Source organism: Crinia signifera, chromosome 12 (genome assembly GCF_055691185.1).
Source record: "Crinia signifera chromosome 12, ASM5569118v1, whole genome shotgun sequence".
Classification (NCBI taxonomy): Eukaryota; Metazoa; Chordata; class Amphibia; order Anura; family Myobatrachidae; genus Crinia; species Crinia signifera.
Genome location: NC_139228.1, coordinates 18,592,120 through 18,617,419, shown reverse-complemented (window position 1 = coordinate 18,617,419; position 25,300 = coordinate 18,592,120). Strand labels below are relative to the sequence as shown.

General features: G+C 45.8%; 1 protein-coding gene across 4 annotated transcripts in view; it reads right to left on the bottom strand.

Annotated features, from left to right (window-relative positions):
• RALGAPA1 (Ral GTPase activating protein catalytic subunit alpha 1) overlaps window positions 1-14,697 on the bottom strand; it is a 194,394-nt gene extending 179,697 nt beyond the window's left edge. For 2 of the 4 annotated variants that reach the window (XM_083167784.1, XM_083167785.1), the window contains exon 1: window positions 14,330-14,680. In XM_083167784.1, coding sequence (XP_083023910.1) covers window positions 14,330-14,435 — 106 coding nt within the window. In that variant the 5' untranslated portion in view covers window positions 14,436-14,680. Of the gene's footprint in view, window positions 1-14,329 lie in introns of all 4 variants that reach the window. The other 2 variants (XM_083167787.1, XM_083167786.1) reach the window with 2 other exon arrangements.
• Window positions 14,698-25,300: the final 10,603 nt, after the last annotated feature.

Below are 25,300 nucleotides of genomic sequence, written 5' to 3'. Positions count from 1 at the left end.
TAGCACGTAAGCGTTATACAGTGCCATCTGGATGATATACACGGCCAGCTTCTTGTACCAGATATTTGTTTTCCGCAGGGCACTGTACGGCTTCAGTACCTGATCTGAAAGATCCACTCCGCCCATGTACTTATTGTAATCTAGGATACAATTTGGTTTTGAGGTGTGGGTACTGGTACCTCGTACAGGGATGGAGGTGGTACTGTCTCCATGAATTGTTGTCAGTATAAGGACATCCCTCTTGTCCTTATATTTGACCAACAACATATTTTCGGTGCATATTCCCCTGCTTTCACCCCTTCTCATTACTTGGGCAATGTGCGTTTTGGGGAGGCCTCTTTGGTTCTTGCGCACAGTACCGCAAGCTGCTGTACCTCTTGAACCAAGGGCCTTAAACAGGGGGATGCTGGTGTAAAAGTTATCCACATAGAGGTGATAACCCTTATCCAGGAAGGGGTGCATTAAATCCCAGACAATTTTGCCACTAACACCTACGAGGGAGGGGGGGCATTCTGGCGGTTCAATTCTTGAATCCTTCCCTTCATATACCCTAAACTTGTGGGTGTACCCTGTGGTGCTTTCACACAGCTTATACATTTTTATGCCATACCTTGCCCTCTTACTGGGAAGGTACTGGCGGAATTTAACCCTTCCTTTAAAATGTATAAGGGACTCGTCAATACAAATAAATTTTTCAGGGATGTATAGCTCTGCAAATTTGGCACTGAAATGATCAATGACCGGCCTGACTTTGAATAGCCGGTCAAAGGTGGGATCATCTCTGGGTGGGCACTGTGCATTATCGGTGTAATGTATAAATTTATGGATTGCCTCAAAACGAGTCCGAGTCATGGCCATACGGTAAAATGGGGTGCTGTACAGAACATCTGTACTCCAATATTGCCTAATTTGTGGCTTTTTTACTATGCCCATATGAAACACCAGACCCCAAAACGTCATCATCTCTACTGCATCTACAGGGGTCCACCTAGCAAATGATGACGTGGGGTTTTGAGCAATAAACTGCTGGGCATATAAATTAGTTTGGTCCACCATTAAATTTATAAAATCATCAGAGAAAAATAATTTGAAAAAGTCAATTTCTCTGAGACCTGTGGAATCAAATTGGATTCCTGGCATGGCCAAAAACTCAGGAACCTGGGGCTCAAAATTGTCTGGTGGTGGGGTCCATACGAGATCAATTATTGGGGGGGGGGTCTCAGCTGCTCTACGGGGGCGTCTTTGAGGGGGTCCCTCATCACCAGAGGAGGAAGAGGAGCTTAAGACGAATCCTTCAAATTCCCCGCTTGCCTCACTGGCTGTGTCAGAATCAGAGGCAAGCATGGCATATGCCTCCTCCACTGAATACATTCTTCTGGATGACTGGGATGACATTTGGGAGGACATTTGGGAGGACATTTGGGAGGACATTTGGGAGGACATTTGGGATGCCATTTTTATTTTTGTGTTACTGGTAGTGAAATGTTTCAACACGTGTATAGTGTAGGGGGGGGTACAAACTTTATTTCAACCCGGGGGGTATGTAGTGTGTTGTGTGTATGTAGTGCAGAACAAAAAAAATACTTTATACAAAAAAAAAAAAATGAAGGGGTTAAAAAAAAAAAAAATTGAAGGGGTTAAAAAAAAAAAAATGAAGGGGTTAAAAAAAAAAAAAAAGGTCCTGCACCAAAAATTGAGCACAGATGTTGGTCAGTAACGTCTGTCACTGAACAGCGCTCAAAGGCAACAGGAATTTGATCAAAAAAAAAAAAAAATAGATCAACCCTGTGCCGAAAAAGCTGATCAGTGATGTACGTCACTGATCAGCGCACAGTGGCCACAGGACACCCACAAAATCACAGTGTGTGTAAAAAAAAAATTAAAAAAAGACCACACAGCACCCACAAAAAAAAAAAAAAGGTGATCAGTGATGCGACACTGATTACCAGTGAGGGGCAGCAGGTGCACAACCTTTGGTGCAACTGGCAGCAACTGACAGGTATATATAAAAAAAAAAAACCTCTGCACCCCCAAAAAGTTGCTGATCACCTCAGATATAGTGATCAGCACAAAAGGCGGGGGTAGCAGACACAAAATATACACTCTCTATCACTCTCTGTCACTATCTCTCTCTATCTCTCACTATCTATCACTATCTATCACTATCTATCACACTGCAGCAGCAGCACTGACAGTTATATGTATAAAAAAAAAACTGCACCCCCAAAAAGGGGGGGTAGCAGACACAAAATATACACTCTCTGTCACTATCTCTCTCTATCTCTCTATCTCTCACTATCTATCACTATCTATCACTATGACACTGCAGCAGCAGCACTGACAGTTATATATATATATAAAAAAAAAACCTGCACCCCCAAAAAAGGGGGGTAGCAGACACAAATCTCTCTATCTCTCACTATCTATTACTATCTATCACTATCTCTCACTATCTCTCACTATCTCTCACTATCTATCACTATGACACTGCAGCAGCAGCGACAGTTATTTATATATAAAAAACCCCTGCACCCCCAAAAAGGGGGGGTAGCAGACACAAAATATAGCTCTCTCTGTCACTATCTCTCTATCTCTCTCTATCTCTCTCTCTCTATCTCTCTATCTCTCTATCACACTGCAGCAGCAGCAGGAAGTCTCAGGAAGTCAGATCCAGGAAGCGTCCAGCACGCTACAAGCAGTGAGCAGGTGATCAGGTAAGGTATTTGCAAGGATCAGGTAAGTATTAGCAAGGATCAGGTCGGTATTCACGGCAGACAGGCACGGTGACCGTTCTGCACGCTATTCCAGACCGGAATGGCGTCTGCAGCGCAGTCACCGTTAGTTTAAATGTCGCGCCTTGGCTGTGATTGGTCCGTGGGTCCCACGGACCAATCACAGCCTTGGGGGCAGGTGGGGTGAGGGTGGGGTGAGGTGTCATCGTCACCGATGACCCCCTCATGCCCCCTGACGCCCGGCGGTGATTGACACCTGTGTTACCAAGCGTCTGATTCGCTGGTAACACAGGAAAACGCTGTGAATGGCTGTTCACACTGAACAGCCAATCACAGCGATCGCCGACGGGGGGGCGACATCGCAGCCCCCCCTGGGCATGCAGGGACATGTCTGCTGTCAGGGACAGCAGACATCGTCCCTCTGTCACTGCGTCTCGAGACGCAGTGACAGTTTAAAGTCATGACGTATATATACGTCATGTGTCGGGAAGTACTTCCCGGCCATGACGTATATATACGTCAAATGTCGTGAAGGGGTTAATAGTCTGCAGGAACAAAAAAAACTTTCAAACTAACCAGATTTTGAGAAAACCGTTTCACAATGTAAATTGAAAAAGGTTATCCAGTAACCAATGTTTAACAAACTTCAGAATTATGTGTAATCATTATGATGTGCCAAGCAGATAGATCTTTAACTTACCACATTATTTAACAGACTTCCCTATAAACACACTTAAATTACAGCACAGTTCATTCGTTTTAATACTTTCTAGGATGTTTCGATCTTTTTTTTTTTTTAGCATGGAATCCTCACATTTTTAGAGCATTATCTAATTGACCACAGTAATTACCCGCAGCTAACTGTCCCACCCAGGGCTATTCAATAACCCCCAATGCCAGTACTTATTGTTTTGCCTCAGACAAGTGAAGTCAAAACCCCAAGAAGTATGCATCCCCCCCCCCCCCCCCCCCCTCAACCCGATCATGGCCATGAAAATACATACAGTAGGTCTGTGACTTTTTGGGGATCATATGTGATTTTTAGGGGGGGGGGGGGGGGGGGAGAATGAGTTTTTGCCTGGAAAAACAGTGTATAATTAAGTAAGACATCACTGAGATCATAAGTATTCATATCTGCTATATATAGTAGAAGCACAATATCCAACATGTATGACCAGGAAACCAGCGTAGATTCCTCATCTGATAAGAGGAGAGTGCGGTGTAGCAGAGGGCTGTGAAGGCTGCAGCACTGGTGGACACGCAGCTATGCATCCTAGCTGGCAAAGCAATTATAGCCTGGTTCTGGAATTTGTCTGTGTTCTGTCTGTAGGAAAGCTTCACCGCTCTCACTGATAAATATTTACTGCTGTGTACTGCGGGTGAGGAAGTAGCAGATGACGGCAGTGCGTTTTCATTTGTGTGCTAATTATATTTGAGAGAACTAGGATTTCAGCCAAACTAGTTGGCTGGAGACACAAAAGACAAACACTGTATTAAAGTAAGGAGAGAAAGTGTAAAACAACTGCAGGAATTCTCCATTCAAAGTTCTCGGCAATGTAAAAGCAGCCATGTATTCCACAGACATGTCCTCAGTATAGAATACAATACGTTATAAAGGTTGGATGGGTCTCCAGTCCCTGGGTCGACAAGGTCTTGGTCACCACAAATGGTGGACAGTGAGTAGGTCGACACCTTCAAAATGTCAACATACCATAGGTTTGACATAATGTTGACGTGGACACTCAAAAGGTTTTTCACTTTTTTTTGCCCAGTGGGCATAGAGTGAGAATATAACGATGTGCTGGGCGCAGTGAGGCCCCGTGCCCGGAGCACGGTGAGCGCAGGGAGTCACGCGAGGGGACGCGGTGCACCTAAACGGCGTCCATGTCGACATAGACACAAAAACCCTGTGAAAACTCATCTTTTGAGTGTCGACCATGCCAATGTCATACCTATGGTATGTCGACCATTTTCAAGTGTCAACCTCCTATACCATAACTGTTGGATGGATAACTTTTCATACATTTATGTTCATGACGACAGCAGTGAGCATACTGCCGAAGGATGCCGGTAAGTATTCTACCCTATCCCTAAACCTTCCTGCGGCCTAACAGTCCCCTCCCACAGCCTAACACCATCCGTCTCCCACAGCCTAACACCATCTGTCCCCGCCCGCAGACTAACCTTAACCATCCCCCTAGTACCTACACAGTTTTATGTATTCATGGAGCCATAGGTGCCGATTCTGTGGGTGCTCAAGGGCCCGAGCACCCACGCAAATTGATGAGCATCCATGGGCCCGAGTCGCGCTGCTGGGCCGCCATATTAACTTGCTAATTTGCAGCTGCAGCACCCCCATCGCCGGCCCTGCCGCCTGGCAAACAGTATGCCGGGAAGAGAAGAGTGTATTCCGTCCGCTCTTTAGTGAACCGGCGGCTGCAGCATAAAAGATGCTGCCCAGCGCCATTAACAGAGCTGACCAAAGCATCTTCCCGGCATTCCTGTGCATGGGGGTACGTACGGTTATTATAGAGAAACAGCCGCAGGTCCACAAGTTATGTGTAAAAAGGGGAACTCTGCTGCCGTAATTTGAATATTGGAGACAACTGCACTGTGTATTTGTATTATTTTGTGGTCACGCCCCTTCCCCTTGAAACCACTCCCCTATATGTTTGGCTTGAGCACCCACCAGCAAAAACATAAATCGGCACCTATGCATGGAGCACTGACACTTATTGCATGATCCCATGCAATAAGTACTCTCTATCCAAGTCAACAGCAGTACATCAGGAACCATGAAGCGGTGTGTGTGGGAAATGCTTCCTCCCAGTGCCAGCCATTTGTGATGCACGCACCAGGGGAGAGCTGCCAATGCTGGCTCTCACTCTACTGATCAGAGCATCGTGGGTAATGAGCAGGGCGGGTGGTCTGGTACAGCGCAGTGAGCAGAAGAAAGTCATCTGGAAATTCTTCAGAAATTAACTGGGTATTAGACAGACATTCATTTTGTTTGGATTGTCCATAAGCCCTATAGAAATCTAGACAACAATTTACAGTGCTGCTTATGTTTCACCACCATACATGGAATGCACATGCAATTATGAACCTGCTGAGCAGATTTCAACATATATTGCAAAAAAAAAAAGACTAAAATGTGTGTATAGACTAATAAAGCTTTGACACTTTTATACAAAAAAAAGGATGAACCATCTATGACATACACAAGAATCAGGGCTGCCTTGACATAGCAGAGGTGTGATGACATGCATTACACAGGAGGAACTACCATTGGTGCAGTGCAGGCCTACTGCTGCCCCTGTCACACCCTGCCGTGTTGCATATTGTTAACTTGGGTTGGGGGAGAGGGACACAAATTATATTTTTGCACTTGGGCTCACTACCCACAAACACTATACAGTTGTACACTTTCCCAGCCGGTGACCCCCTGTGCCCTATGACCACACTCCTTGCCAGTCTGTGCTGTGCTGCTAAGCTTTCTTCTCTCACCCAGAATCCCTCTGGGCCAACCCACACTGGCAAATGTTTCCACAGTGATCAGGTCAGTACACATCAAAGCAAATATGTTCCCATAGACATCCATTAAGTATTATTACAGAAGGTCGCAGCAGCGATTTTCCACCAGTGATCAGTTAGCAGCTGTTGCTGACAGCGATTTAATGCAGCAGACAATACAGTAATGGGAAATGCTATTTTATTATAATCTCGGGTATTTGCTAATTACTTGGCAAACCGGGATTATTCACAGCTGTTAGGAAGCAATTTTTGGAGCTTTCTTTGCCAGTAAAAGCCTCAAAATCAGTAGAAAACTCAATATTTACAGTAACAACTAATTACTAATTATTATTGGTGGCCTCAAAAATAAATAAACAAATAACGGAAAAAAACAAAAAGAACTGTTGCTGTTACTTTTACACTTTACAGAGTAAATGTAATCCTTTGAACAAACACTAGAGTTAATATTTGCCAGAAGTAATTTAACCCATCAGTAAATCTTTGGCACATAGGGGGAGGAAACCAAAGAAATCCAGGTGAAACGCATTGGAGAGAAGATACAAACTCCACATGGATGTAATTGAACCCATGGCCCCAACAGGATCAGGTCACTGCAAAGACCGGTACTTGTGTATTATCACCGCGCCCAAGTTTCTTATGTACGGCACCGTAGGAAAATCGCATTGCATGGGCCATTGTAACGGCCATGCGATGCGATCCGATTTTCCTATGTAATGTTTTTAGTGCTCTTTTATTTATATTGTATAGGGTGTACAATGCCATTAGGGACAGGGGACTCCGGTTATTTTGCAGCAGAAGTGCCCAGCTGTATTGCCTGTGAGGGAGACACTCTAAATGCATTTGGAGCTGATCTGTCAGTTCTTACAGGACCCGGTAATTTTGCAATCCCTGTCACCTTTGGATAACCATGTTTTAGCATTGTTTTAATCTGTATTTTATGTGGATTTTATGTGTATTGCCATTAAATGATGTGTGTTTAAAATACATACTTCACTATTGCATACCATTTCTTATCCCTCCATATGTGCCGAGTGGAGATAAAAGAGAAAATCCAGTGATATTCCAAGCGCCGGATAAGTGCCTTTCTCAATTTTTGTTCACATTAGGTATACAATAACAACATACAATGAGGTTTTAGGCACCCCCCACCCAGAAGCGTGGCGAGCGCAGCGAGCCCCGCAAGGGGTGGCGGAACGCGTCCTCCGACCTTTTCATACCCCTACTATCAACGTTGGGCCATTGTAAGTGCCGTGTGATGCGATCCGATTTTCCTATGTAATGTATTCAGTGCTCTTTTATTTATATTGTATAGGGTGTACAATGCCATTAGGTATACAATAATGACATACAATGAGGTTTTAGGCACCCCCCCACTATCCACGCCACCCCAAAGTGTGGAGAGCGCAGCGGAACGTGTCCTACAACCTTTTCATACCCCTACTATCCACGTCGGTGCGGAGTTGATTTTATATAGTGTTGCGTGCGCGGTGAGCCACGAGCCCGAGGGGACGCGGATTACTTTACATGTATTCCGCGTCCGCTCGCCACACTATATAAAATCAACTCCGCACCGACGTGGATAGTAGGGGTATGAAAAGGTTGTAGGACACGTTCCGCTGCGCTCTCCACACTTTGGGGTGGCGTGGATAGTGGGGGGGTGCCTAAAACCTCATTGTATGTCATTATTGTATACCTAATGGCATTGTACACCCTATACAATATAAATAAAAGAGCACTGAATACATTACATAGGAAAATCGGATCGCATCACACGGCACTTACAATGGCCCATGCGATGCGATTAGTGGGCGCCGTCATAATACACCAGTACCCAAAGACCCTATTTAGGATGACATGCATTGATTGGGTCAACCACAGAAACTTCTCTTTCCATAGCACGTGTTTATGTTCTAGTCATCCAGCACACGGACCACTAAGCGCATCTCCTTTACCATCGCCTCATTGATTCCCAAGAGCGACATCTTTGGCACTTGCCAGCAATTCAACTATACCAAAAGGGGTACGCGACATAGGGTTGACAGTATGAAGGACGACATACATTAGCTCAACCACTAAAGGTCGACAGGTCTTAGGTTGACACATGATATGGATGGACAGACCTAATGTCGACGTAAGTTGACATGGACACCGTATCAGTGTACCGCTGTGCTCGGCACACTATTCAATTCTCCCTCAACGCCCTAGTGGATGGTAGGGTATAAAAAAAAACATGAAAAACTTTGGTCGACCTTCCCAGCATGTTTGTCCTGCTCATAAATGTGTACACTGTTCATAAACCAGTTTTCTGGTCATCTGCGACACCCCCTTCTAGCGAATGAAGGGCAATGTACCTTAGTACCGTACCAATGCTGTGATTGGATGATGTTGGATCAACCCTCCCATAGGGAAGCAGCACATCCTGTTCCTGCACAGTGCATGAGAACGGTGGAGGGGAGAGTCATCAACAGCATTGCTGCTTGTTTGTATCGATAAAGGATCGTGGACACAGAAGAACAGTGATGGGGACATCGCAGATCATGCAAATCCTATATAATCAATTGCCAACACTGCTCCTCACCTTTATGGGGGGAGTTCAAGAGTTTTGCACTCCGGCAGCCCTACTTTATAGGGCTGACAGATAAATTCAAGTGTTGCTCCATTCGGGCGCGCACAGACACCTCCGCTGACATTTGTTAAGTTGTTCTGTCATTTTGACAGACTGGGAACTAGCAAATACCAATTAAGTACACATAAGTATTACATCTTAGGGGGGCTTCTGTGATGCCATCCAACTTGGGTATAATGGACTGTGATTGGCACAAAATAGTCCATTATCACATTTATATGTGTAAATACACAGAATATTCACATTGAATGTAGTGGCTACTGAGATATCAGTCATTCCATCCAACTTCTCTCAACCCCTATAGATCAGTGGTTCCCAACCTGGGGTACTAGTACCCCTGGAGGTACTCTGCAGACCAGTTAGGGGTACTTGAAAATAATATTGGTAATGGCGGAAGATGAAAAAAAGTATTTTGATGGCAGAAGAAGAAGACCCATTGCTATGGAGAAGAACCACTTTGTGTCACTTATGGTTCTGTCTTCAGCGTCATCAGCGTCTCATTGTGCTTTTGCCTGACCAGCAATCCACTGGGAGCTACCCATGCTGCCATCAGACATCAGAGATCATCTGCCCTGCACTGACACAGGTGGAAGAAGCAGCGGCATTAATCATACTGGTGTAAGTGGGAGCCCTGGAGACAATACACAACCAGCAGCCAGACACGGAAGGGCACGATTCCTGTCCGCTACTCCTTAATAAGGATACGCATACCGCTCTCTTCCACTCCTCACCAATGAAAAGCCTAATCAAGGGGTATGGGAGAGAAAAAAGGTTGGGAACCACTGCTATAGATTGTAAGCTTGCAGCAGGGCCCTCCTACCTCCAAGTCTGCCTGTTTGTTACCCAGTTTGTTTTATCACTGTCTACTATTGTAAAGCGCAACGGAATCTGCTGCGCTATATAAGAATCTGGAAATAAATAAATAATAGCGGATGTAAAGTGGCTGTATGTGCGTGATGCCATGGAGGCCTGATTTACTACCGTACGTTAGATTTATTTCCAATAGGGCTCGCAAGAGGATCAAGGCAGCTTCCACCAGGAATCCTCTCTGCTACCTTACTACCAGCATTTCCATCTCCAGCCGTAACCATTACTATCTGAGCTTGCCCCTGTCCCATGCTGGATGCAGATTACTCAGGATAGCACGGAACGTTAGATACAGGACAGGTAACTACCGCGACATTCCTGCAACACAGAACTGCCAAGCCCCACAATGGCAGCGGAAGTGTAAGCTTACACATCCCTTCGTTTGCGACGCGCATAGAGAGAAACATAATTTGATGGTCACTCAGAACCAAAAGATTTTTCCTCTGTTCGGTTTGAAAAAAACCTAGAGACTTAAGGTGGCCATACACACACAGATTTATCTGCAGATCTGTCTGGTTGGAAAAAAAACATGGTTATGGATGAGAGCAAATGACAGTTGACCATTTGCTTGGAAATGCTGGAAAACTGACAAACTGTCACTCATCCATAACCATGTTTTTGGTCCAACCAGCCAGATCTGAAGATAAATCTTACTAGTGTATGGGCACCTTTACTGTTTATATAGCCCCTTTCCACCGAATTGAGAGGCGGGTGTGACGTCATGTGACGTCAACCGCCAGCCCCGAGCAGGCATGAGCAAGTGTTAGCAGGGGCAGTTTTAAAATTCTGGGCAGACCACTGCACCGCCCCCTGCCTGTCCATCATTATGGGAATGCCACTGCGATTGTGAAACCTGTCAAAGGCGTTCGATCCAGGGGTTTCCGCATGCGCAGATCACCCACCATCGGGGACAAATTCGGAACTGTGCTAATAGGTATGAATCAGCCCCATTGTGTGCTGCTGTTGATTAGACTGGCTAGTCAGGATTACATATAAACAAATAACAGTCCTTTGTTTGCCTTCACTTGTCATAACAATGTTGTGGTTTATGAGGGATTAAACGTCATCTAAATTCCACTTTTATAATTATACCTTAAACCAGTTTAAGTTGTAATTAAATGTTAATAAAGCATAAATACAGCAGATATCCTGTCCATCTATATACACCTACACAATAATAATAATAAAAAATATATATATATAATATAACAATAAAAACAAACCGAATACATTTCACCATGGCCCACCCAAATATTCCCTGACCTAGTGGATAAAGACATTATTAATCGCTGTCTGAGCCCCACCAACAGTCCACCAGGGACACTAAACTTTTTGTGGATCAGATTGAAAAGTCCACCTTCTCACGCAAACTTAAAAACTGACATTATATACTGTACATGTACCATCTCCACCCCATGATGGAACGGAAAGCATTTTACAATGTATCTGCCGTGGTCTTCATCAGGCTTACAGATATGAATAGTCAGATATGCATAGAATACATGCATCCATTACAATCCCGCTTTTAGCAGGGCAGATGTGGCTTTGGAGGACTCTCCTGTTGCCCTGATTAGTGGTGAAGTTGGGAATGTTCCTGACAATCGGAATCACTGACACTGCGACATCAATTCGACCATCGGTATTCAATGTTCCTACTGTCTAAAGCGTTCAGGCCGTTGGACACTTGTATTGTCGAGATCCATGTGTATTTGGGCAAAAACGGCTACGGACTTGACAATCCAGCATCGGTTTTCAAACAAGCAGGTTCAATTTTTTTTTTTTAGTCGAATCTGCACGGGCTTTAATGCGGTCGGGAAGTCAACATTATAGGACTAATGCAGGTTATCACATGACGCATGCTCCATAGCCAAGTGTATGCAAGTACAAGGGCATAAAATCCAGAGAAGGCTGTCACTGGAATTGTGTGCTATACCTGTAATTATGAATGTTTACAGATACATTTTTTGCACCAGGGATGGATCTGGTATGATAACAGAAATGATACCAAGTGCCGGGTAGGGGCAGGCCAGACGCAGAGGTGCACATGGACAATCATATGCACTTAGGACCTTATTCTAATCCATAAGCTCCCCTGCGCATTAGCACAGAGGAGCTATGGGTTGCGACTGTGTATGCGCACACGCATGTATGTGCAGCTGCTTGGTGCGAGCAGGCATGGCGAATTGATTATTCGGTGTTCCATTTGCACCTAGTAGTGTGGGCAGGGGGGGCGTTTGCGAGGGGCTGCGCCCATGGGAACACCCAGCGCACGCAAGGCTGTGAATGGATGTTTACGCTAAACCTCCATTCGCTTGCATGCGGGGATATTCAGCCTGCGAGAGGGCAGCACATATATGACACGCAAAGCTGCGAATTCTGCAACTTTGCGTGTCAACCAGAATCACCACCTTCGTTATGAGACCAATTATGGGTATGGGTTCAACACAGCACCTCAGGCCCAATGTGACGTAACCAAAACCTGGCTTGACAGTTTAACCCTTTGAGTGCCAAGTGAATTTGTCAAAATTGCTAAGTATTTGTAGTCATCATAATGACCTGGAACGTTTACCTTATATAGGAAGTATCATCTTTTTTAAAACATTTTTTTTTTTTTTATTAATATAACAAATGTGAGCGACGCTGGCATTTTTGGTGGATATTTGGAACGTCTCTCACATAGATGCTGGCACTCAAAGGGTTAATATCAATAACAAGATCCATCTCTCACAGCACAAACATGAAGAAGAAATAATATCAGCTTTACAAATGTTACGATTTGGTAAAACCACTCATAGTAAACAGAAAACGACGAATCCAAATAACACTATTGTATAATGGCAGGGTTATAGTAACAGTAGCATATTAGCGGTGGGTCGGATTCAAAAATACCCTGTTATTAGACACCAGGAATGCTTTATTTGGGACATACTGTACTCACTACAACACCCATGTGTCATAAATGTTAAATAGCAAATTAAAATAAATGTTTTAACAATACAATCTTATATGGATTCTTTCAGTGAAAGTCTATGACCTCAAGCAACAGGTATAATTCTGTCCTGACCACTATTATGCCCGGTACACACGATGCAGAACGTGAGTGGGTTATAAGACGATCGTATGACCCGCTCACACTCTGCACCTGATCCAGTACCCACTTGAATGGTCGTTTTTCAGATCCTACCTGCTGCAGGTAGGATCTGAGAAACGACCAGCGGGGCCACGCATCCGATTGGATCTGAAATGATCTGAAACAGTCCAAAACATGCCCAATTTACATACAATCAGTCAAGATCTAAATTGTGTCATTTTGGGCTAAATTGTTCTGGTGTGTACCCTACAATAGGAGTAAATACAGTATTCCTGCTGTTTTTATTCTGACTGTGAGGACCCTTCAGAGGATCCACACTCATGTACCGAGCACCAGTTTACTGGGGTGGAACATGAAACCCTGAAAGAAACATAATTACAGGATACAGACAGGCAAACACTCAGATTGTAGAAAAATTTAGTTTATTCAAGCAAAGACCTTAATAATCCAATGTGGACCCATTGAGAGAGCCACAAATGTCCTTGTAATGGACAGAAAAGTTGAATCCTAGAATTAAATATATCTGCTTCATTCTTCTACAATCTGGCGAGTGCATAATCTGGCGAGTTCATACCTCAGATTGTTGTATATACAGTGTGTGTATATATATATACACACACACATGTGTGTACAGTATGCATGCTCTTGTGTATGTATGTTCAATATGTTTATTTTTATGTACAGTATATATATATATATATATATATATATATATATATATATATATATATATATATATATATATTTCTTGATCCAGCTAGAATGCAGACAGGGCGCAACAGTGTGGGGGCAACATATGGGGTTTGAAAAAGGGGGTGCGGCCCTGCCAAGATCACTATTGTGATCGGGATGACCCCGTCGGCATCAATGATGGGGTCCGGGGCTTCCCCCAAGCTCTCTGCTTAATGTGATTAGATGCCATGCACATGGCATTTATTCACGCGATTACATCATGAGGTGTCAGGGTGCTGCTAAAGGGACAGGACGCATTTTGCATCTGTCAGGGCGCGGCGTGAACACTATGTATGTGTACAGTATGTATGTATATGTACATATCTACTGTATGTGTACAGTATGCATGTACTGTGTGTATCTACTGTATGTGTACAGTATGCATGTACTGTGTGTATGTGTACAGTATGCATGTACTGTGTGTATGTGTACAGTATGCATGTACTGTGTGTATGTGTACAGTATGCATGTACTGTGTGTATGTGTACAGTATGCATGTACTGTATGTGTATGTATGTATACATATATAATAGTTATCAATAACTTCCTCCCATTTCCAAACATAGCCCACCAGCCCTCACCCGCAGTGTGACACCCCCAAATTACACACCCCTCAACTGTGTTTGTGGCCGCGCCCCTCCTGTCACCCGTTCCCCAGGCCACCTTGTGCCCCATCACTCCCACCCCATGCACCCTGGTACCCGGCCGCTTGCGCATCTATGTACCCACCCACCCCGGGGAACTCACCGATGACGATCCGCAGGTGCTTCAGCCGGGTCAGCACGTCCTTCTTGGGGTCCAGCACTTTCTGGGTAGATTTCTTCACATCCCCGTGAGTTTTTTTAGAGAACATCCCGGATGAGGGGAGGACAGCTGGGCTCTCCCCCCGGGCGTCCCTCGGTCAGCGCACGGCGGACACACGAGCTTCCCGAGGCTGGGGCGGAGGCTGCTCTGTCCCTGGGATGTGACGGGACTGAGCTGCGGGTCTCCCCGCTCTGACAGCGGCAGCAGCAGCAGGTTACACCGATACATTCAACATGGCCGCCCCCTTCTGTCTCCAGGATAACAAAGCAATCGATCACCGAGCAAGTCGCCGCTCACCTCTGCCACCTACTGGTGCTGCCTGCCGGCGTACCCATCCCAACGTGTATAGAAGCTGTGGCCAGCACTGCTGGCTGGGACACATGGGCGTCATCGGAACATTAATGTGGAGAGCGGAGCTCTACTCATCTATCTATCTATCTATCTATCTATCTATCTATCTATCTATCTATACATCTATAACTCTCTTTCTGACTGTAGTGAAAGCAAATATAACACTTTATTTATTTATTTAGTGTCTTATATAGCACAATATATTCGGTTGCACTATAACATGTACAACGGCACCTATGTAGCATAATGGTGTGTACACACGTGTACAATTTAGACTATCTATATACAATTTAGACTATATAGTGCAGATCCATACCTCCCAACTGTCCCGCTTACCGCGGGAACATCCCGATATTCGGGGACGTTCCCGTGTCCCGCCCGGGGCCGCCATTGTCCCGCGGGGGGGGGACAGTTGGGAGCCCCCCCGCCAGCCAAGAATAGGACACACCTCCTTTTCTCGAGGCCACACCCGCTTTTCGGGAGCGCGCAAAAGTCCCTACCTCCCAACTACAGAAGTTGGGAGGTATGCAGATCTGCACTATATAGTCTATGCAGCCAAGACTTTCTGGCTGCGATACGGGAGTGCTCTGCATGCGATCCATGCGATCCAGATGAGATTTTGACTATATAGTCAAAATCTCATGCACATTGTACAAGTGTGTACACACCATAAGAGATATTTATTTGCTAAATATTTAAATTACAGAAGTTGTAAATAAAGTACAGCTGATAGTTTGTAACTACATCCTAGTGCAGTGGTCAGGGAACTCGGTCCTCATTACCCCACACAGTGCATGTTTTGCAGGTCTCCTCACAGAATCACAAGTGAAATAATTAACTCCACCTGCGGACCTTATAAAATGTGTCTGTGAGTAATTAGTACACCTGTGCACCTGCTGGGTTACCAGCAAAACATGTACTGTGTGGGGTAATGAGGACCGAGTTCCCTGACCACTGCCCTAGTGATTCAGAACAAGTCTGGGGTGGGACAGTTTTTGTTCATTGGAAGTTTTTAGGACCAAATCTAGAGAGCAGCATGTAATAATCATTTTATTTATATAGCGCTCTTTTTCCAAGGCGCTTAACAGATAGAATTAATGTAATACAGTACAGGAACAATGAAGAACAGAAAAGCTTTTCATAAACTATACTTAAAGGAATTACGGAAATGCTGAGTAAACAGGATACAGTACCTTACAGTATTAGGGAGTCAGGACTTACTTTCTAGATAAATTGAGGGCAGGTGCTGACGATGTGATATCAGCTGCCGCACCGAGCAGATGGGGGCATGCCTGCGTTAGTGGGATCTGCCCAGTGTTTCTATGACAGCCCACTATTTTTCTGTGCACGCCCATGAAATGCACCCCCTATCTGTCAATCAGGCAACAATTGCCCCGGCGAATGAAAATTTTGCCGAAGGCGTATGCTGTGGAGGTTTGCACATTATCGCACATGCACAGACCCCCACCATCGGGACCATCGAATTCTGAATCAGCCCCTATGTGTCATTACTCACTGACATATTTTAAGGTGCATACACACTGACTGATATATTGCCCATTCAATTAAAGACTGATATATTGATGAAACATTGCCAAGTGTGTACCAGCGATATATATTTGTAAACGTCGCCGACCCCAAGTTGTGACACCAGTGTACCAGTGTACCATGTATGGACTCGAACACGCTGCCTTATCTGATGCAGAGATATATCTGCAGATCAATTGATCTGTAGATACAGATTGAGCTGTTCCTGGGGATTCTATCGCTAGCCGCCGTCCTCCAACAGAAGGGGGCGCGCGTAAACGAGACACTCGCATGCCTTGTTCTGGCGGAGCCCTCCGTTAGTCTCCACCACTCCCTGCCCATCCGCAGCAGCCTGCCCTTGCTCCCGGCTTATCTCCCTGAAGCGGGGACAGGCAGGGAAGCTGCCGGTCACCGCTCCCCGCCGTTTTGCTGATGGGGACGTGCGAGCGAGTGAGACGCTCACGCTTTTCAGTCAGCCAGTCCGCTGGCTGATGGCAGCTCCATCTGTATATAGCCCCATACACGGGGGCTGTCACCGGGACCTGTTAAACATGCAGGTCATTTGGCTATATGGCCAAATTGACCTGCCTGTTTGGAAGACATCAATCATAGCACGCAAGCAGGCATCATTAATAATATTGTGCACACACTAGAAGGCAATTCACACTAGAAAGCAGCTCTGCGTGTTGGTTTAATGCCGCCCGCCACTTGTACACCTGCTCAACCTCCCCACACTCACCGAGCATGGCTTCCTTTTGCAGCCTTCTGTGCGGGGTCTAAACGATTCAATGGTTGCCAACCATTGAATGATTTGGAACATGGGTCTTCAAACTGTGGCCCTCCAGATGTTGTGAAACTACATGTTCCAACATGCATTGCCACATTTTTTCCTATAAGAGCATGCCAAAACTGTCAGGACATGCTGGGACATGTAGTTCCACAACATCTGGAGGGCCACAGTTTGAAGACCCATGATTTGGAACATACACGCAAAACTAAGGCACTCTCAGGTGCCTTAGCCTTGCGAGTTCCCTGTATGGGAACAGGGCGGACAGCTGGCATCCGGTGGTGTCAGAAGCCCTCCCCCAGCAGCCGCTCCACTGCCTAATTTCCATGGGAAAGACCAACATTTTGGTGGATCCCCTGACCGCCGCCCCACGCCCCCCACCCGCATTGGTGGGTGCGAACTACAGCGAACTAGCAGTTTGCACATGCACATTAGTAAAACATCGGTCCCCTGTGCGAACACACGTGGGACCGATGGATCCAGAATAACCCCCATAGTGTGTTCACACTAGGCAATATCCACGATAATAACTTGCATATCGTTTACAAATATTGCATAGTGTGTACTGGTGTGTCAAGCTTTGATGAGATCATAACGGTCCATACACACTGGGCAATTTTGACCAGCGTGTATGAACAGTGATGATGTAAAAATCGCTGGCCTGAAAATCGCTTAGTGCAGCTCAAACGGCAAAACTGAGCTGCTTTCAGCTCAAAACCGCCCAGTGTGTACGGGCCTTAAATTTCCTTTCAATATATATCACTGTGGTCACAAAATGTTTGTTCCCTACCTTTACTGGAGGAGAGCTGTTCCAGCGGGATGCAGTTAATATCCCGGCGGTCGGGATCCCGGCCGCCGAAATACCGACATATTCGCCCTCCGTGGGTGTCCACGACACCCCTGGAGGGAGAATAAATTAGTGTGCCGAGCGTAGCGAGGCACCGGGCCCGCTGCGTTGCGAGCGCAGCGAGCCCGCAAGGGGGGGCGATCCACGTCCCCCCCTTGTCGGCATTTCAGCTGTCGGGATTCCGGCGTCGGGATTCTGAACGCCAGGATCCCGACCGCCGGGATTCAGAACTGAATCCGTTCCAGCATCCCTTTTTTATTGCTGCTCTGCTCTGACTGCAGATAATTGCCAAAACGCGGTATTCAATGTGAATACCGGCGACGTGCAGCGAATCCTGTTTAGGATTCGCTGCACATTCGCCACTGGTCGCCACGTTCCGGAGCCTCGCCGGCTCCGGTATTCAGCGAGTCAGGGGCTCTCCCTGCCCCTGACCGGCGAATATGAGCTCCTGCGGCGAACGCCGCAGGGAGCCTGAGGACGGTGGCAGGCAGGGAGATGGAAGTCTCCCTGCCTGCCCCACAACGTTTGTGGGGGGGAGGTGGGCTCCCCCGGGTGCCAGGCAGCACAGGCTACCCCCCGGGGGTGCCAGCAGGGGACTGGGCATAGTCACTACACCCGATCATGAATATGTAATGATCGGGTGAAGTGAATATCTAATGAGCAGCTCGGCTCCGGCCCCCTGCTGGCTGGTCTGTGTAAAAAAAAATATATATTTTTTTTTTTAAATTAAATATATATTCATGTGCTTACAGCACATGAATAAAAATAGCATGCCCCTCCTCAGAACAAAATTCCTGATTTTTTGACACCAATTGTAAAACACTTTATTTTAAAAGTTCACATTCCGCTTCACCATAAGAAGATAGCGATTGCTACTCGGTGAATCATGGCGAAATAAACCTTGAAATGTATTCGCCATCTGGTCATTGAATAGGGTGATTCACCGTTTTAGTCAGAAATTCGCCTTACAGCACAAAATCGCCATAAAAACCTGGCGAATCAGCCTCATTGAATACCGCCCATAGTGTTGGATTCACTACCTAGCTCCAGCAAATGGAGACTTCTGATTTCTTTGATGCTGTGTATGACTTGTTTGGGGTGTTGGATGACGGTCAGTACACCAACATCGGGATCCCGACTGACAGAGGCTATTCTGTCAACGACGCCCATAGATATCGGTATACTGACCTTCGGAATCCTGATTGTCGGACCGCTATACCACACCCAATTAACTAAAGCTTCTAAAAAAAAAAAAGGTTATGTTGCCCATAGCAACCAATCAGATTCCATCAATTCTCTATTGCATCCTAGAAAATAATAAACCAAATCATTAGAAGCTTTAGTAAATGTATCTCTTATACGCCTTTCAAACTTGCAAGCCGGGTTCAAAGTTCTGGGTGCGACCCGGCTTGCAAGTGCTTTCACACTGGCCACCCGACCCGGAATGAAGTCAGGCGGGTGGCGTCATCTAGAGGCTTGGCCGGGGCGGCGCTAGGAGATGTCAGCAACTCCCAGCGGCGCATTTTCACTGCAGTGAACGGGATTTGGGTCACGCTGACCCGGAATACCCGTTCACACTCACCGCATCCCGTGTCAATTCCAGAATCTACCCAGGTCAGGACCAGAAATCCCGGAATGCTGAACACCAGATGCGGTAACAAAACCCTTTCACACTGAGCTAAATCCCGGGTTGATGTGCAAAAACCCGGGATATTTTTGCAAGTGTGAAAGGGGTCTCAGTGTCTCCTTTACCTATTTTTCTATTAGTGACAATCTATGAAATGTTAAAGATATTACAGGTTGAGTATCCCTTATCCGAATATCCGTTATCCAAATTATTCCGAAAACCATACATTCCAGAAAGTGGGAATTTTTGTTTTGTTTTTCTAAAAACTTACTGGGGACATTTGTAACAGCAGTACTGAGGGAATGATATGTAACTGGCACTAAATATGTGCAAGAAAATGATTGCTTGGCATTCACATTCAGTGCCTGAGATAGTACACACACTTTGTTTCATGTTTTGAAACCTTGTTTTTCGAACAAATAACATATATTTGTGTGTATTTCATGTGTTTGATGTATAAATCTTGCATCAATGCTAGATACTTCAAAATAAATCATTGAAATATTAAGATATCCCAAAATAGGGAATAATCCGTTATCCAAAATTTTCCTGGTCCCGAGCATTTTGGATAAGGGATACTCAACCTGTAATTAAATAGTACGTAAAATCGTTTCCTCTATTATCATATTCCCATTTTCTAATTGAGCAGTTTATACATGATACATGATACACCTGATATAATCTCCGCCACAGGGTAATGCACAGAGCAGCTAAGGAAGGCTTCTGGGTGATGACAGTCACAGGACAATGCTGATTGGTGGTATTGTAACACCGCAGGGCCACTATAACTATATAACGCAGAGCTTAGCTGGTGATAATATCTGATTCTGAACTAATCTGGAAAAGTACAGACACCTTTCACTAAATCAGCATTTATATTATATCTTTATTTCATGTATACCTCACTTACCCAGCAGCGTAGTTGGCATGATTGTATATTTTTAGCGCACACACAAACTTTATTGTGCACAAAGAAAAAGAACCAGTAGGCGCCTTCTGTACACTTAAAACAATTTATTTACCAAATATCACAAGAAACCATAAAAACATATGTATAAATAAACAATAAAACAATGATGCATGCATGCACAATAACCACAATTATTCTAAAAAGCCATTCAGATGCAAGTGCATAATGTTTGTAACTATAGTTACCAGTTCCTTTTTAGGACAAGTGGGGCGTGGAGGTTGGCAAGTGTTTCCAACAGATCACACTCAGTGGTGGTGTAATTAGTGAAAGAAAAATCCTTTCCAGCAAGCCTTAGGTAAAGTCCTTTCCTTAAATGCTGATGTTTTTATATATATAAAGGTCAGTCTTTTATTGGACAATGCAACCTCCTGCGACCATCTGACATGTAAGTTGCTCAGTGTGTTATTAGGTCACAGTACCTTTTGTGAGGTCTGACTGCAGCCAGACTGCACGATACTCCAAAGGGTGAGCAGCAGATTCCTGAAATTGAAAAAGCTGCCTGAGCGCAGCGAAACGCGTCTTGTGAGGAGCTATTCAGAAGTGTCGACAGCTGAGGACCGACGGGGAACACTGACGGCATTAGACCGAGAGGAAACATCTGCCATATCGGCTTGAACCAACCCACGACAACCCGGTTCCTGCAGCTGACACAGTTAGCCTGCAAACGGAGCTTCATCCGGCAGTTACCACACACGGTGGTTTGTGCGCCTGACAACAGCGCACCCAAGAGCGGCTGTCACCTGCTGCTCACCCTTTGGAGTATCGTGCAGTCTGGCTGCAGTCAGATCCACTGGCCGGACAAAGCAAGTGTGGAAAACCTCACAAAAGGTACTGTGACCTAATAACACACTGAGCAACTTACATGTCAGATGGTCACAGGAGGTTGCATTGTCCAATAAAAGACTGACCTTTATATATAAAAACATCAGCATTTAAGGAAAGGACTTTACCTAAGGCTTGCTGGAAAGGATTTTTCTTTCACTAATTACACCACCACTGAGTGTGATCTGTTGGAAACACTTGCCAACCTCCACGCCCCACTTGTCCTAAAAAGGAACTGGTAACTATAGTTACAAACATTATGCACTTGCATCTGAATGGCTTTTTAGAATAATTGTGGTTATTGTGCATGCATGCATCATTGTTTTATTGTTTATTTATACATATGTTTTTATGGTTTCTTGTGATATTTGGTAAATAAATTGTTTTAAGTGTACAGAAGGCGCCTACTGGTTCTTTTTCTTTGTGCACCTTGTATTGAGGGCGGCATCCCTCTACCAGAGGGCAGCTATCTGTACACATCACAGCACACCTGTCCCTAGCGCTCAAAAACCCTGCTGCTACAAACTTTATTGTCATCAGTAATTTGGGCAGTTCACTATATATGAATTTTTCTTTATTAGCTGATTGGACAACCAATATTGCATGAGAATATGGCCAGTTTCTCGCACTTAAGTGTGTGTGTGTGTGTGTATATCACTGTAATATACTGCAATTTGCAGGGATCTGTTAAAGATCCCGACCAGTCTGCCAGATGTTTTATTGGGACAATCAGTTAAAAGGCAAATCCAACCTGATAGCATGAACATGCTGTATACACCTACATAGCCACCACCAGGATACACAGATATCATGTTGCAATTGCTACTGTGCTGTGTGACTTGTTACTAAACTAGATGCATGTGCAGTTGAAAACCATTTACATGAATATTGCCATTGGGTCTGAGGCCCCAAGCACCTGCGTGAGGCATCACATGCCGAATCTCGCATGCAATACCTTGCCATCTCACTCGGCAGCTCCTGGGGCAGCAGGATCACATGTGATACATCGTATCCCGTCTTTTTGCATTCGCTGTATCGTATGCGATCCTTTTCCTGGTTGTGGGATCTGATGGATCATTGGTGCAGCAGTGACGTTCTCCTACTCTGATCTGATGCACACAAGACCGTGTATCAGATCGGAAGTTAAACACATGCAATTTGGGCCCTTTTTATCTCTGAGCCCGGTGCCTCGAAAGAACGGGACCCAAATGTCACTAGTGGATGGGTACCTTTAGGGGTAAATTTACTAAGATGGGAGTACTATTAAAGATGGGATTCTACTGCTATTTAGCGCCTTCTAGAAGGTGATAGAAACTTATTGGTTGCTATGGGCAACATCTCATCTACAATAGAACTTTCATCTTAAGCTGGATACAGACTAATACCACGCAGAACAACCTGGTTTTTAAATGCCGGACCCCCATTCTCATTGCTAGGCAAATTCCCGGGTAAAGCAGTTCTACCTGGTAATTTGCCTTTCAACACACTCTTTTTTTTTGCAGTGGGAACGGGTCAACCCAGGTTGGCAAACCCGGATCTCTAACCCGGCTAAAAATCAGGATTGGAGACCTGGGCTGTGCCGTTCACACTAAATAAAAACAACCTGTTTTGAAAGGAAAATTACCAGGTTGACATGCCTGACCCGGTAATTTGCTTGGCAGTGTAAACGTGGTATTACAGATATATTTGCCAATTAATTAATCTACAGATACTGTATATATCTAGAGATGGATCGGGCAGAGTGTTCTCCATTCACAAGTGGGCGGGAGCATTTGCATGTGACCACCCACTGAGCTGTCAATCACCGGCGGCTCCCGGTGCAGTTGTACAGAAGGGAGTACACCCAGCATGAAGCACTGATATATCTCTAGATATATCGGGCATAGGCTGTGTTGCAGAGCCAATGCAATATATCAGTGACGACGCTGTTCACAGATATATTACTTGTACACACAGGCTGATACTGCTATCAGTCTTGGGTGTATGTGCCCGGGGGAAACTCTGTTCGCTGTGGCCGCACACACCCTGCGCCGAATGAATCTGAATAGCCACCACTGTGTACGCACCTTTAGTAAGTTTAACCCTTAACCGATTGAATGGTGGCTTTTCCTGGGGCAGGACAACCCACCACTCAGTGCTGCAGCCAGAAGAAGCAGTAACAGCAGTTCAGGGCATTTCGGGGCCGCTCGGGGTGGGGAGTAAAATCTGTCCGGCAGATCCGCTCATTGGATAAGCGGATTTTGGCCGGGCTGTGGAATCCCATTATAGATGTATGGGTCCTATAGTCCCGCAGTCAGGAACATTTGCAAAAATGTAGGTGTTTTAGGTTACCAAACAACCTGCCCTAGTGTCCAATTAGCCCTGCTGCCCCTGCATCAGTGATGTCATTTATAAGTTTATACTGTAGAAGCCCGGTGGCAGCGAATGCACTCAGGCGCTTGGGCGCTCGTTTGTTCAGGCGCAACACACGAACAGTAGTGCTCCTGAACCTCCGGGGCAGTGGTGCTCGGTGGCGGCAGAGGGGAGTGATGATTGACGGGGCCAGTACGGGGGACGTAAACAGCATGTAGGTACACGCCAGTGCTGGAGGAACCACTGGCACTCACCTACATACTGTATTGTGGTATGCCTGGATATTTTCCAGGACAGCCCGCAGCAGCAGCAGCAGCAGCACCACCACCGAAGTGGTTAATGTATGATTGCAGTCATCTGTGTTAAAACACCTTTCTCATCAATTACCTAGTTCAACCAGGGCCGGCAACAGAAATCTTGGGGCCCTATACAATAATATTTCTGGGGCCCCTCACCTAATTCCAAATCCATACAACCCTCTTCTGCATGAGCCTCATTGAACCGTTCACTGCTCCAGATCCTGCTTTCAGGTGCGGACTTCATGGCCGTGCGTCTGCGGCCCCAGGCCGTGCGCACACACAGAGTAGATGGCTCTGAGGGCGGGATGTATCAACATACATCCCCGCCCTTCGCACGGCAGCCGCCGCGATGCTACCGCATATGTACTAACATATGCGGCCAGCATCGGGCTGCGGTAACGGAGACCCCCGCGATACCTGTGATGTTGGCTGCGGGGGTCTCCGTCACCTCCCGTCGGCTGCCAGCGTCCCCCTGTGTCTCCTCCTCCCCCCTGAAGCCGGATGTCCTCCCGGATGTCACACCAGGGGGAGGAGATGATCACAGGAGGACGGGAGGGGGTGGGCGCGCGGACGGCGTACGTCGGGTGGCGAAAGAAGCCCATAGGCTTCTATAGGGTATCGCCACCCTCTGGGTGGCGATACCCTGGCCTGCGAAAATGGGGCGAACCGGTGATGATACATAGGAAAATGCGGTAAAACGGGGGTTTTACCGCATTTTCCCGTTAGTACATCCCGCCCTGAGTGCCAAGTGGCAGGGCACAAACAGGAGGTGGCAGTGGCACACAGTGAGTCACACTTAGCCGCACACAGATGGTACACAGTAGATGGCTGGGACGCGAGGGTCACTGACAGGCCAGGTGGTACAGGCGCTGGTCATGCCGGGGCATGGAAGCTCTGGGGCCCTCCAGATTGCTGGGGCCCGTCACACTTGTCCCCCTTGACCCCCCCTGTCGCCGGCCCTGAGTTCAACACAGGTGACGGCCATCATGGATTTAGAAAAAGGTCCAGGAACAGAGCATTTTGAGGCTTCTGGAAATGGTCATGTTGGTACATATGCAAACCTATAGGTCCAAATCTAAACCCTCTGCTAATATATGGTATACGCTTGTACCATGTATAAAACAAATTAAAGTTAAGTAAAAAAAAAATAGAAATTCTTCTAGGGATGGATGTCACATTGCGATGGTTTGCATCTATCAATGTTTTTGTTGCAATTGGCACTTGGCAGTGGTTTTACCATTCAGTGGTGGCATTCCGATGTTTGTCGCCACCAAATGTTAAGAATTTGATGGTGTTGCGATGGCCAAGCTGCAGATATTTGCATATAACATA